Here is a 13,823-nt window from a genome sequence, read left to right as displayed (position 1 = left end):
AATACAACTACTACTACTTCTACAACAACCACTGCAACTGTTATATACTTTGGGGCCATAGCTCTATTGCCTGGCAAAGGACATAGGCTGTGTACACAAATAGTATGAGGCATCATGTTGTTGGTACCACTTGTGCAGAATAGACCACATGAAGCACAGTGGAGGCCCGAGTCCAGAAGGACGGAACAAGCCACATGCTGTTGACACTGGCCAATCTCTGGGACTATTTTGAAAATTTGTTCTAATTTCTACCAAGTTCATTGTCCTGCAGTGTCTTCCCATTGCCAGTACCCCCACCCTTATGTGGACACACTTCCTAAGCTGCTTCTGAAAAAGCATTTGGATTAGGTATAGAGAGGTGAGAAATCAGAACCGTGGCCTATGAATGACCGTTCTTGACCTTGTCCTTTGATGTTGTAACTTCACCGTGAATATGACTAGTGGCTCTCATTCTCTCAGCGCTTTAATTGAAGGATGGAGAAGAAGGTGTTCAGTGAACTGCTGTGCCCATTCTTATGTCTACCTCTACACATGCTCTCAGCCTGACTGCCCTTGTCTTTGCTACCCAGGTGCATCCACTGTGGAGTCGTCTTTGTGACCTTAGCCTTGCTGAAGAGGCACATCCAAGAGCGGCACTGCCAGGTTTTCCACAAGTGTGCATTTTGCCCTATGGCCTTCAAATCTGCTAGTGGCACTGCTGCCCACAGTGCTGCCCAGCATCCTGCCCAGCCACACAAAGCCTCTCAGTAAGTGCATATCACTGGTTGGAAAAGGGATGGCCAAAGTGCTATGTAGGACAGGGGGGCAGTCTGGATGGAAGATCCTTGAGAGAGGATAGGGAGAACCACTTAGGGTCCAGGGGTATGAAAAGAATTTAGAAGGAAAAGGTTTATATCCCCAGATGTCCTTCTGGTTCTCATGTGGCCCCAAGGCCCCTCTACCTAGATTCTCCTAGCAGCTGTTATACAGCCCCTCCTTTGAAATAAGTAGTTCATGCTTTATGCCTGTAGGACTTCTCAGGGTCTTGCAGTCTTTTACACAAAGAGATGTAATCCTGGTTTTGTTCTCATTCCCCTAGACTGATCTATAAGTGTTCTTGTGAAACTGTCTTCAACAAAAAGAAGCTGATGCAGCAGCACTTTTATCAGAACAACAACAAATTGCTGGTGGGAGTTTTCAAGTGCCCTGAGTGTCAGCTCGTGTTCACGCAGAAGCAGCTGCTGATGCAACATGTCAAGGTGGGTCAGGAGACCTGGGTGGGGAGGTTCACAGAGAGCCAGTGCAAGTATGGTACCCTACATCCATCTGCTTGCTCAGTTAGTAATCACCCTCCCCATCCCTAGAATGTCCATGGTGTCCCACGCAATGTGGAAGAGCTGCCCAGCCTACGGTCTACGACTGAGACACCCTCTGGCCGTCCAGGCCCTGGGAGCCCTGCTGAGCCATCAGCCACTAGTACTGCTGGGCAGAGTGGTGCCCAGACCTCAGTCCGCTGGGATAGGCCTGGGGGACGCCGTGCTGAAGCCCAAAACAAGGCTGATATGAGGCCCAAATTGAGAAGCACTGGCTGGACTTGCCAAGATTGCCACGAGTGGCTCCCTGATCGTGAAAGCTATGTGTCTCATATGAAGAAGAGCCATGGCCGGGTAAGTGTCCTGCAGCTGTGTTTGGAGGCCTTGGAAAGTGAAGGGGAAGGGAGAAGTGTGATCAGGTCCCATCTGTGCTGAAGTACAGCTGCACAGCAACAGATAGACCTGAGTTCCTTTAACAGGTTGAGAGAACAGAGAGCCAAGGGGGGCAGAATATTCTGTCATTCTTAGTTCTTGAACTCCTTTGGTAGTATAAGGTCCCAAGGAGAGTCAAAGGGATTATGATGCCCAAACCCAAGCCTTGACTACCAGGTCACACAGTCCTGAATTTCAGTTGTTTCTTTCTGTATAGTTCAGAACCCATTCAAATCCTTTACAGTGTCAGCTTGATGTCCCATGGATGAGCCCTGTCCTCCAGGGTTAGGTTGGATCATCAGGTATATCAGGGTCTCAGAATACATAGGAGTCACGGGGTCTAGACAAAGCATGCTCTTCCTCTTGCCCTCTCCTTCCTCCCTTTAAAAACAAATCTTTCTCAGCTCTCTGGGGTCTGATGCTTTGTGTCCTGTTTTATCTGTTCAGATAGTGAAGCGCTTTCCATGTCGGCAGTGTGAATGCTCCTTCCATACCGCCATTAACCTTCGACGACACAGCAGAAACAACCATGATACAGCCAAGAAGGTTTACACTTGTTGGTGAGTTCCCTGTTAGGCAGTTCTTCGCTAGAGGTTGTGGTTAGAAAACAGCTCTGTTGACGGCATACAGAGACCTGTTGGGAAAAAACCCCTTTGAAAGGGCTTAGCTTTAGAAATTGTGCATTTTTGCTAAAGCTTGGTATTGGAGGCTGGGATGCTAGTTCTTATAAAATCCTTGGCCTCTCAAAGTGACACACTTGAATATTCTGTTAGCTCTCAGAGCATCCCTGGTTTTTTCCTTGACAACCACCATCACACCTGTTCCTGGGCCAGGAGCAGCAGGAACCTGGAGAAGAACAGGATTCACTCTTCAGTGTGCAGTTCCATTGGCCTTGATGTTATTGTCTCAGCTGTGAGACTGAGTTTGTTAGGCTCATTGTATGTTGCTGTGATGCTTTGGGGGAATCACTTTGATCTGCTGAGGTCTTTCTTAGTGGCAAACCCTTGCGCTGGGAGTTGCTCCTGTCTGCCTCTCCTTTCCCACTCACCATTGAGTTCTAGAGGCTCTCATTTTTCTTCTCTCCTGGCCTGGTTTTTGAAGGTATTGCACAGAGGACAGGCCCAGCTTCCCTCAGCTCTCTATGCTGGAGAACCATGTCAGCCTTATGCATGGCATCAGAGATCTAGACTTGAGCCAGACGTCCAAAGCCAGAGCTCCTGCTGGAGAGTCCTCCCAGGTGAGTTTCCCTTACAATGACAGCTTCCTGGGTGGAGTTTATGTACTGGGTATTAGCCCACATAGCTAAATGGAGATGGAGATTGTTGGAAGACATGGGTAGCCTTTAAAGCTAACTCAATATGGGCAGAACAGAAACTTTGTACATGGTGTGAAGTTTACCGCCTTGTTGGAATGGAGAGAAGTTCTAAGGCCAGCTCGATTTGTTGCCACAGTTCTTTTTAGGCACAGTAATCTCCTGTTCCATATTCACCACCACAACTACTTCTTGTCCTCCCCTGTCTCCTTTCCCCCCACTTCCCCCCAGCACACATACAGCACACACCTGGGGTCCTGTTTACTGAAGTGGGAGGCTGCCCAGAAATAAGAGGGACAGTCTGGAAGGCTTGAGGGTTGCTTAGAGCTCCATGGTTCTCAAGGTAATCATGTGGGCCTGACTTAGGCAGTAATTCCTTCTGTGCCCTTAGGAGGGCTAGTGGTGATAACTGGGGTTATTCCATAGTGACCTTCTCCCTTGGACTTTGTTCCTTTTGTTTTTTTTCTTAGGTGAAAGCTCTGAAGAGACCAGCTGCTCAAGGTGAAGGTGCCCTAGGCTCCACCAATGGAGCAGCTGTCCCCACCACCAAAAGACTCAAGGCCCTCTACCAGTGTGCAAAGTGCAGCTTTGCCACAGACTCGGGGCCAGAATTTCAGAGCCACATACCTCAGCATCAGGCAGACAGCTCCACGGCCCAGTGTCTGCTTTGTGGCTTGTGTTACACCTCATCAAGCTCCCTCAACCGACACCTGTTCATTGTTCACAAAGTGAGAGACCCAGAGGAGGCTGAAGAGCGAGAAGGGTCTGGGGAAGGAGCTTCTCGGGAAACTAATGAGAATGGGTGTGAGGACTATCACGGGGAGCCTGCCTTGGCTGGGTTGGAGGAAAGCCAATGGAAGAAGGGTCAGGTCTCCAAGGAGGACTGTGAGCAGGACACAGTAGGCCATCTACAGGCCACTCAGGACCAGAAGAGCCACATGACATCTCCTCGGGTGTAACAAGTGGTTTTGAAATGTGGGAGGGCAAGGGAGGACCATACTGTACCTGCCTTGTGGAGAGGACAAAATAAAAAAAAAGCTGTGCCCCATTTTGTGTGTGTGTGTGTGTGTGTGTGTGTGTGTGTGTGTGTGTGTGTGTGTATGTGTGTCTGTCCTCAAAGCAGTGTCTGTTCTGGCCTGGAGAATTCTGGGTCCCTGAGACCTCAAGGGGGTTAATAGGTAGTGCTTCGAGCTGCACTTGGGCCCCCAGGATTTCCCTTCCCCAACTTCCTAGCTCTGAGATTTAGGATGTCATACTCTTAGGTCTGATAGGTTTTCTGCCTCATCTTCTCCTGCTCCAAGTTTCTGTGCTTTGGAGAAGTTGTGTGTGGTGAGAATGTTGGATGGAATTAGGAGAGATTCAGGTTTGAGTTCCAGCACCAGTGCCTCTTACTATAGTGTGACTGTGAGTGTCTTCAGCTATGAATCGGAAATGATCCTCCTTGTAGGACTTTGCTTACAGAGTTATAAGGGAAATGCCTTTTACAGTCCCTACAACCAATGGGCATTATTATATGATTTCCCAGGGCTGCTAAATTGCATAGTTGAAACCTGCAGCTTGATAGCTTTCAGACTACTGTTTGTTGTACCTCTGTGAATGGGGGACCTCAACAAGAGTTCCTTTCTCAGCTTGCCTGCCTCAAGTCTAAGACCTCATGTGAGGGGAGAGAAAGAAGCAACTAATCTTCCAGCAAGCAGTTCCTTTTTCCACCTAGAGGGGAAGAATCAGAATGATGATCAAGGTGGGTGGTAGTTAGATTGGAAGCCTGAAACCCACGTTCTGAGAATTCTGCCCAGTCTAGTCTTTAATGTCATGCCTGCTATATTGTTGCCTCTCATCTCTTTCCCTCATTTCCGTGCTTCCCTATAAATTACTCTGTAGAAGTCAACAGACACATTGCATTGACTCCACTCAACCAATGTCTAAATAGCCCCCTGCTGTATTGCGCGACTATAATAGTTGCTCTGGGAGATCTGGCAGATAAAGAAGTCAGGGTTTCTGCTGTCCAAGAGGTTACTATCTGGTGATCAAAGCTGTATACAGATAAATATAATGCAAATTAGGGTCTGATAAGGAAAGGACCAAGAGCCTTGAGATCAGATGAGGGGGAGTTCCTGTGCTCCCTTGTGGGCTGTGAAGGACTGTGCCCACCCATCATTCCTCTCTTGTCTGTAGCCAGAGCTGGTCAGGGGGTACAGCCTAATGTACACGCTGACCACAGTATTTACGGGCTGTCTCTCCTTCCCCTCTCCACCAGGGGAAGGTTTTTTTGGTAACCTTTGGAATAGACTTGGTACTCCAACCACCGAGAAGGCATGGAGTGGGGGTGGGGGCACAATCCAACCCCCTTTTGTAGGCAGTGCACTTGTTTGCCAGGTAAATATTTCAAATAAAAACTTCTTACATTGCTGGAGGTAGGCTCTCTCGTTCTTTATTAGCCCAGTCTTGCTTAAGAAGGCTTTTTCAGGGTTCCTTCCACTTTCACTTTGATATCTTTCAGGGACTGTGAAAGAATGAGGCCTCCATAGATGTTTGTTCCTGGATGTTTTCCCCAAAATCCTACAAGAAAGAGCAGGATTTTTTTTTTTACTTTGGTTCAAAGTTTTTTTTTCCTGGACTAGCCTGAGCAGTTTCCCAGAAAGTAGGAAGTCCATCGCATTGTTCCTATGGAAGCACTGCATCCTTCATTTGCTGAAGAAATTCACATTTTACCGAGTCCTTTGGCCTAGGGTCTCTTAACCTTTTTTTATATATCATGGACGCTTCTCAGAATAATGTATTTAAATAAGGGTTACAATGAAACCATTTATGTCAAAGTATAGTTATAAAATTTTTTTTTTTGAAGTTCACACACCCCACGTTAAAAGTCCTCTGCCATAGGGGAAGTAGAGGCATTTAACTTCTCTTATAAAAAAGAAAAGATTTGAGATTGTCATTTTAAAATATAATCTTGAATTTACCAAATGGAGGAATCATAAGGCCATAAATTTATAGCTAAAAATGAATTTAGAGATCACCAATCCAATCCCTCAGTTTACAGATGTGAAACCTGGAACCCAGAGAGGTTAGGGGTCCCTGTTCACACAGGTGGTAAGGCAGCAAGGCTGGCGTTCAAATATCGTAGGGCTTCTGGTTCCAAATCAGCGCTATTCATCACACAATTAGAGTATTGAAAATGCTAAAGAAGTTGTCCCAGGGGAGTTCCCAAATTTTTTCTTTGCACTGATGGGGGATCAAGGTCTTGAGACAGTCAATTTGATGTAGTAGAGTGCCAGATTTAGAGTTAGGAAGACCTGAGTTCAAATTCTGCCTTTTCCACTTAGTTACTGTGTGACTCTGGTCAAGTCATTAACCTCGATCCTCTTTTCCTTACCTATTGTAATGCTGATGTGACACCTACTGCAGCTGCTATGGATATGCATGAGTATTTCCAGGGCAAATTCACAAAATATAAACTTTCTTCCCCAAAGATGAAACCAAGATATTTATTTAGATAACAGAAAGCCAAATCCATCATGGTAACAAAGAAATCCATACATATTATCAATTCTGGGAGCACAGCCATCCCCAAGCCTTCCCACAAACAAGCTCCCTTAGACAAAATCAATCCCTCTCTAACACTAGCTGCTCTGCTCTGCTTTGCCTGCTCTCTCCGAGCTCCACCTCACTTTCTCTTCCTGCTACACTTTTCCTGCTCCACCCATTAAGCAAGTTCCTCCTACCATCAACTCTTGTGACACAAGCTGTGGGCTGGGCCAGAGCTCAAGGCAAGTTTAAGGAGCAAGAAAGATGTTCAAATTCCCTTACTATTACACCTGTAAATGGAGATAAAGCTCCTATCTCACCAGGTGTTGAGAGCATCAAATGTAAATGAGAGCACTCATTGATGTATGGGCTCTCCCCAGCAACAAGATTCACAAGAAAGACCTTGAGGGGAAGGAGCTGTCTGTAGCGAGCGGTAGCCTGTGTAGAGGTGGCCTCTGGATCCAAAACACAGCAGTTTGGAAGGGAGAATACAAGCCGTGTGTGTTGGAGTTGGAGGAGGACAGCACCCAAGACTGCATTTCTTGTGAGTGCTGATCATGTTTTGAGAGGTGACTTCTCTAGGGAGGAATTGAATAGCAATTACAAAATATTAACTCAGATAAATGTACTTGACCTTTCCAGATTCAAAGGACATAGACTTTGAACCCCCCTATCAAATGCCACAATTTTCAGGGAAAATGCTAATGGCAGTGGGAAAGGTTAGTGCTTGCAACAGTTACAGAGAGGTTGCTGTTGTTTATACCTTTAAAAATTATTGCTGTCTGGAAAAAGCTTAGACCTCTTTCTTTGTTGGGTCTAGCAGTGGATTCAAGCTAGGAGCTTGATATGTGCTTCCACTGAAGCCAGACAGCCTGATAAGCAACTTCCTTGAGCTGTAAGCATTTTCATCCCTCAAGTGATATCTGCCTCTCAGCAGCCATAGATAAGAAAAATTGTCTGGCTCAAAGAGGGTGAGGAAAGAAAGTCAAACTCTACTTGAATGGGTGACCTTCTAGGACTCAGAGTCATGAGGTCCCCACCAATAATTAACTGCAAAAAGCTGAGTACTAATGGGAGGGATGGAGCAAGCATTAAAGCACTGATGGTTTCACACCAGCTGATTAGCAGGAGCTAGCACAAAGAGCATCAATGTACCCAGATGTAAAGATGCTCAGAGAGTCCCCTTGAAGATACAGCAGTTAGGCCTTTTAACAATCAAGATCAGTAGTCCTTCATCAGTGTCCTATTCACGAGAACAGATCCTGGAGGGGGTGGGCTCTGAACAGGAAGAGTTTATTAGAATGGGTGACTTTAATCTCAAATGACCACCCCATCTCCAAAAAAACTTGGTGAGAGTTTCCTGAAGTCCTTGAGAGGAGTTTGATGTTTTGACTACCTTACTTCACATGAGAATGGAAAAACCTATCAGTCCAAGGTGCTCCTTGGGATGGACTCAGGCACATTTGCTCTGAGTAGACACTTATTTTCTGATTCTCAAGTGGATTTTTGACTGGAAGAATGCCTTGTATTTCTCACTTGGGTTCTGTTTTTCTGAGTTGTGTCTTCCTTAATCTTTCCTACAGTTAGTGGTCTTGAATTTATCTTATTTCTAACTGTCAGCTCCTAAATTTTGTTGTCCTTCACAATCCCAAACTAAGTAATATGTCTAAATGAAAACCATGTTCAGATGCATGTGCTATACCCACTTACTGGCTGTATGACCTCAAGCAAATAATTTCCTTTTCTGAGTTTCAGGTCCTCATCTATAAAATGAGGTTAACCTAGAGCAGGAGTTCTTAATCTGGGATCCATGGATCTATGTCCAATGAATAAGGGTCTGTGAACTTGAATAGGGGAAAAAAATTACATCTGTATTTTCATTAATCTCTAATTGAAATTTGACATTTCTTTCCTTCATAGATTAAAAAAAATATTCTAAGAAAGGGTCCATAGGCTTCACCAGACTAAAAACAGTGGGCCATGATGCGAAAAAAGTTAAGAACCCTTTGCCTAGAGGAGTTTTTAGCATAGATCTAAAATTAGAATGGACTTCCGAGTCTGTCTAGTCCAAACTCATTCATTTTAAAAATGATAAAACTGAGGCTCAGGAAGATTTAAGTGACTTCTCTGATGTTGCATGACCTTTAAGGTCCCTTGGGACACATTTTATTATTCTTAAGTCCCTGAGTGTCTTATATCTGCCTAGCTATTATTTACTTGTCTTATAGTTCATAGAGTTAGAAGGGACCTTGGAGATAATTTAATCTAAATCCTTCGTTTTACAAATGAAGAAATTGAAGTTCAGAGAGTTAAGTGTAACAAAATAAGAGGTCTTTCTGAAGACAAATGTAATTTTATTTCAGTTTGTGTGTGTATATTATATATACGTATATATACACACGTGTGTGTGTGAGAGAGAGATAAATAGATACATTTTCAAAATATTCCTCACCCACTTCTTAACTATCCACTCTTTGGTTGTCTGATTCTTTTATGTTTTCAAGCCTTTCATAGCTTTGAAATACCTGGCTACTTGCCACTACCTGGTTTGGTTTGGTTTTTTTCCCCCAAGCCTGTTTTCTGGGTCTGTTCAATACAATGGAGTATCTGGGTCAGGTTGACCTCTTGTTCTTTCAAAATTGAGCATCATTTTGTATATTGGCCTCATCTTGTGCTGTTCCCAGATTTTCACCAGTTCCTGTAATTTGCAATTGAATTCTTACAGCATAATTGCTAACAACAAATACTCCCAGGAAAATCACTCGTTGCAGACACTGATAGTGTAATTTTCCTTAGTAGATTATTGATCCATAGACTGACTGAAATACCTAAGAAGGTTTGGTAGATGCAGGGTCCATCCTTTATCCCAACAGCCAGCATTTGCTGAGGGCTCATTTGTGTCTGGGAGAAGGAGTGAGAAAGAACAAGCTTCTTTATTCCAGGGCTGGAATCTAGGGGAAAATAAAGTAAATGGGTTCAGGTACCTGGGCAGAATCTAATGATAAAGTAGAAGAGTTGTTTGTGGGAGCCAGTATGTCTTCCTCAGGTGAGTCCTTCATCTCTACCCTCAGTGTGTAACTTCTGAGCATTGCATGACCTTGAGGAAGGACGGAGCAGACAGAGTACTCTGGACCTTCCAACTTAATCCAGTAAATATTTATTAGAGTGTCTACTCTATTCAAGGCACCATGCTAGGTGCTAAGGATGAAAATGAAAAACAGTCCCTACCCTCAAAGAATATATATCCTATTGGGGTGGGGGTGGAGGATACAATATGTAAATAGATTAGTATATACCTGACCATTTGAGGAGGAAAAAACATTAACAATTAGGGAGATCAAAAAGGTTTCCCATAGACGGTGGCTCCAGGAGCTAAATTTTGGAGGAATCTGGGGATTCTAAGAGATGTAGAAGAGTAGAAAAAAAGTGGCAAACTACCTGTGTAGAACCATAGGATAAAATACAAACTCTTTGACAGGAGATAGAATGCCAAATTTTTTGGGAAAACAAATAGGCCCTTTGTACTGGAATGTAGAGTGCATAAAGAAGAATAATGTGAAACAACTGTGGAAAGGAAAGCTGAAGCCAGATTGCAAAGTGCTTGAAGTGAGTTGAAGAGTTTATTTCTGTTTTGGTTTTTTTTTTTTTTTTAGGCACATGGGTGATGTGGTCAGATTTGAATTTTAGGAGGATTATTTTAGCAGCTGTGAGAAGGATGGATCAGTGAGACTAGAAGCTAGAAATTATTAGAAGGCTGTTGAAATAGTCCAGGAAAGAGCTGATAAAGGCCTGATGGAGTGAAGAGAAGGGGATTGATATAAGAGTTTGTGAAGGTAGAATCAGTAAGCTGTGTGACCCTGGACAAATCACTTCACCCTGTTTGCCTCAGTTTCTCATCTGTAAAATGAGCTGGAGAAGGAAATAGCAAACCATTCCAGTATCTTTGCCAAGAAAACCCCAAAATGGGGTCACCAAGAGTTGGACATGACTGAATAACAACCAAGAATCAGTAAAACTTGGCAAACGATTGGCTATGAGATAGTGAAGGAATGGGAGAAATTAGGAATGACTCAGAGGTTGGAAACCTCAGTGACTGAAAGAAAAACTGATTAGAGGCTGAGGAGAAGGTGAAATTTTGTGGAAGCATATGATAAACATGTAGAGGCATGGGCCTTGTGCTATATGAAGGCAAGCTGAAGAATCTAAGGTTATTTATCCTGGAGAAGAAAAGGCTTCAGAAGGTCATGCTAGCTTAGTCTTAGTATATTTGGAAAGTTAACATAGGGAAGAAGGAGTAAGCATTTATTAAATACCTACTGTGTGCCAAGTGTCTTTTTTTTAAACAAATATTTGAGAAGGGAAAAGGGATTAGACTTATTTCTCTTGCCCTCAGAGGGCAGGACTGGGAATAATGGGTCAGTTATAGGGAAGCAAATTTAAACTCTTATGTAAAGTAAAACTTCCTAACAATGAGAACATTCAGAAAATGGAAGAGGCCCTCCAAATTACCTTGACTGGGCTCCCCATCACTAAAAGTTTTCAAAGAGGTGGTTGTGTTCACTTGATGAGGCTGTTTCTGAAGGCATTATTATTCACCTTATAGGTTCTACTAGATGAGACCTGAAGCCCTTAAAAAATGCTTAAAAAAAGAGTTAAAAAGCTTTGTGATCTTTGTGGTTTGGGGAGAGATGAATAGGGAGTTTTGAACCTGGGGAAGAAGGGATCTCATTTGGAGTATGCTGAAGCAAGGGAGAAACTGAGTTTGTAGGTCATTGTAACTAGGGATCATTGACTAAGGGCTGGAATGAACCTTAGAGATCATCTAGTCTAAATCCTTATTTTAGAGATGAGGTCATAGGCCTGGAGGGAGGGGACTAAGTGTTCCCAAGGCCACATATATTACAAGTAGTAGAGAGCCAGGATTTGAACTCAGGCTTTTCAAGTATAATATGGGTAACGTGTGGTGTGTGCTGGAAAGGTCATTTGAAGATGACAGTTGTTTTCATTATTTTCCTTATGTTAATACCTCAGTCATCTTGACTTGTGGGTTGACATTGTCAGCAGCCTGGCCTTCAGCACTTTGGGTGTGGCATCTGGCAGATGTGCCCTGGTAAATAGACTGTATGAAATGCTGTTTCTCACTTAGGGAGATCAAAGTGACAGCCAGTGCTATAAATAACTGGCAGGTTTCCCTCATTGCTGGTTATTGCCCTGCTGAGATCAGCCTCCAGCTTGAGCCATAGACCCATAGAATCATAGATTGAGAGCTGGAAGGGATCCTTGGGCAGCTGGATTATAGACTATAGTGATAGTAGTAACTGATGCTGTCCCATCCGCCGGCTTCCTTTTAAGTCAACATTTGGCTACTTTGTTTCTAAACGACTGGCACCAACTTTGGGCAGAATTTATCATTAGCTAGAAGAGTGGGGTTCTTCCTGGAAGCCTCATATATCTATTTCTACTGGGAGGTCCGTTGGGGGTCTTCTAGGGAAATGGTCATAGAAGACCCATGAAGAGACTGACACCTGAACTTGGTGAGAGGTTTTAACTACGAAGTAATTTAGCATAGGTATTAATCATGTGGTAGCTCACCGTGACAGATTTTGAAATTGTCTGCATGATTAAGATATAATTATATATTAATCTTCACTGGAACTCTCCCAAGAGTGGCCTCAGAAGGCACTGATCTCTTGCCGCTGCACAGTCTCAGAATCCTTCTGGGATGCCTGGGTGGTAGGAATATCCACCACTATTTGAGGCATCCTTCCTCCCTGTATTCCCGCTTTACCTTTCACTCCTTGCATCTGCCCATCCTCTTACCTGACTTCTCAGAGAACTTGGATGAGATGGGAGTCAATCAACTTCATTCCTTCCAGTGTGATGGAGGACCACCAGGAGGTACCATATACCACTGCCTTCTGAGGTCCTGCAGGCATTGCCGTCTGCCTTGCCTCTGAACCCTACAGTCCTCTGACACTCTCATCTGAGCTATTTATGGACTTCTTCTATCACTGCATGCTTAGCATTCCTGGGCCCGTCCTACAGCTAAATTTTCTACTTTAAATGTTGTCTCTCCTAACTAGAGTGTGAGTTCTTGAGAGGAGAGATTGTCTCCATTTTTCTATTTGTATGCCCTAGTGCTTTGCCCAATGAACACAGTTCTGGAGACATAATAAGACTTAATAAATACCTTTCCATTCATCCATCCATCCATCCATCCATCCATCCATTCATTCATTCATTCATTTATTCATTCATTCATTCATTCATTCATTCATTCATTCATTCATTCATTCATTCATTCATACATGCGCACACAGCTTCTGTTAAGTCTAAAAGTGCCAATTCCAGAAGGGCTGGATGATCCATTCCCCACTTTCTTCCCTTTCTCTCCTAGGTGCTTACCACAAGAAAACCTATTTTCAGAAGAATGAAACACTGGCTTGGTTATCACTAACATGCTTATTGGGGGTGTTTCTTTCTTAAGAGCAATGCCCTCTAACGTATACCTTCTTGCCTGGAGAAGGCTTTCAAGTTGCCTCTTGCCCTTTCTGGTACTAGTGAATGTATCCTCTGTTGCACAGCCTTAGACTAGCACATAAGAATTAAAATATAACTTAAGTTCATGTCCTGAAAAATGAGTGATTCTGTTTTGTTTTTGTTTTTTAGGAAAAAAAAGATAATGATAACCTAGGTCATCACATTAAGTTTTCCCATTGGTGTGGGATCTTCCAGTGTGTACAGGCTTACCATTCATATTTATTACAGGAGTAAGAAGATTACTTGAAAATTCTGAAGAGGGACAGATCTAAACTATGATCTAAAGTGAGTTGGAGTATACACATATACTCAGGGAAGGTTTCGTAACATATAACCCATATCCTGGCTGGAGGCAGCATCCTCTGGTTCCTAGAAAAGGAGAATTTACTCTTACTAAGACATCAAAATAGACAATTGTTAAAAAATGCCAGGCCCTTAGGCTGCTTGGAAGGGAGAGATGCCTACCACCCTTGGAGGTATCAGAAAGCTGTGGTACTTTGCTTGGAGAAGAGGATGTCTCTACAGTTTTAATACATTTTTAAAGGGATGAATCAATGTCAATTTTGTTTATGACTACTCTTTTATGAACAAGTAGGACAGGCCTTTTCTTCTTGTCACTCCTGCCTGCTTGCCTATGAGGCTGCTGCTGTGTAACTTCACATGTGACTGTGGATGCACCCAAGGGCTCTAAGAACTCAACTAGCATGCACTTTGTAAACATT

At 43.6% G+C, this 13,823-nt stretch overlaps 1 protein-coding gene and 1 long non-coding RNA gene across 5 annotated transcripts in view; one reads left to right on the top strand and one right to left on the bottom strand.

Moving 5' to 3' along the window:
• ZNF592 (zinc finger protein 592) overlaps positions 1 to 4,084 on the top strand; it is a 65,350-nt gene extending 61,266 nt beyond the window's left edge. For 3 of the 4 annotated variants that reach the window (XM_072619850.1, XM_072619870.1, XM_072619860.1), the window contains exons 4-9: positions 570 to 746; positions 1,079 to 1,238; positions 1,344 to 1,646; positions 2,172 to 2,284; positions 2,826 to 2,961; positions 3,507 to 4,084. In XM_072619850.1, coding sequence (XP_072475951.1) covers positions 570 to 746; positions 1,079 to 1,238; positions 1,344 to 1,646; positions 2,172 to 2,284; positions 2,826 to 2,961; positions 3,507 to 3,995 — 1,378 coding nt within the window. In that variant the 3' untranslated portion in view covers positions 3,996 to 4,084. The remainder of the gene's footprint in view (positions 1 to 569; positions 747 to 1,078; positions 1,239 to 1,343; positions 1,647 to 2,171; positions 2,285 to 2,825; positions 2,962 to 3,506) is intronic. The other variant, XM_072619876.1, reaches the window with a different exon arrangement.
• Positions 4,085 to 5,450: 1,366 nt separating this feature from the next.
• Positions 5,451 to 12,468, bottom strand: LOC140510938 (uncharacterized). Its single transcript, XR_011969402.1, has 2 exons — positions 12,382 to 12,468; positions 5,451 to 5,595 (listed from the first exon to the last, which is right to left on the bottom strand). It is a non-coding gene; the product is annotated as an uncharacterized lncRNA (long non-coding RNA).
• Between the last annotated feature and the right edge of the window lie 1,355 nt (positions 12,469 to 13,823).

Source organism: Notamacropus eugenii, chromosome 1 (assembly GCF_028372415.1).
Source record: "Notamacropus eugenii isolate mMacEug1 chromosome 1, mMacEug1.pri_v2, whole genome shotgun sequence".
In the NCBI taxonomy this organism is placed as follows: domain Eukaryota; kingdom Metazoa; phylum Chordata; class Mammalia; order Diprotodontia; family Macropodidae; genus Notamacropus; species Notamacropus eugenii.
The sequence above is the reverse complement of the archived record's forward strand: the minus strand, read 5'-3'. Positions and strand labels throughout refer to the sequence as shown.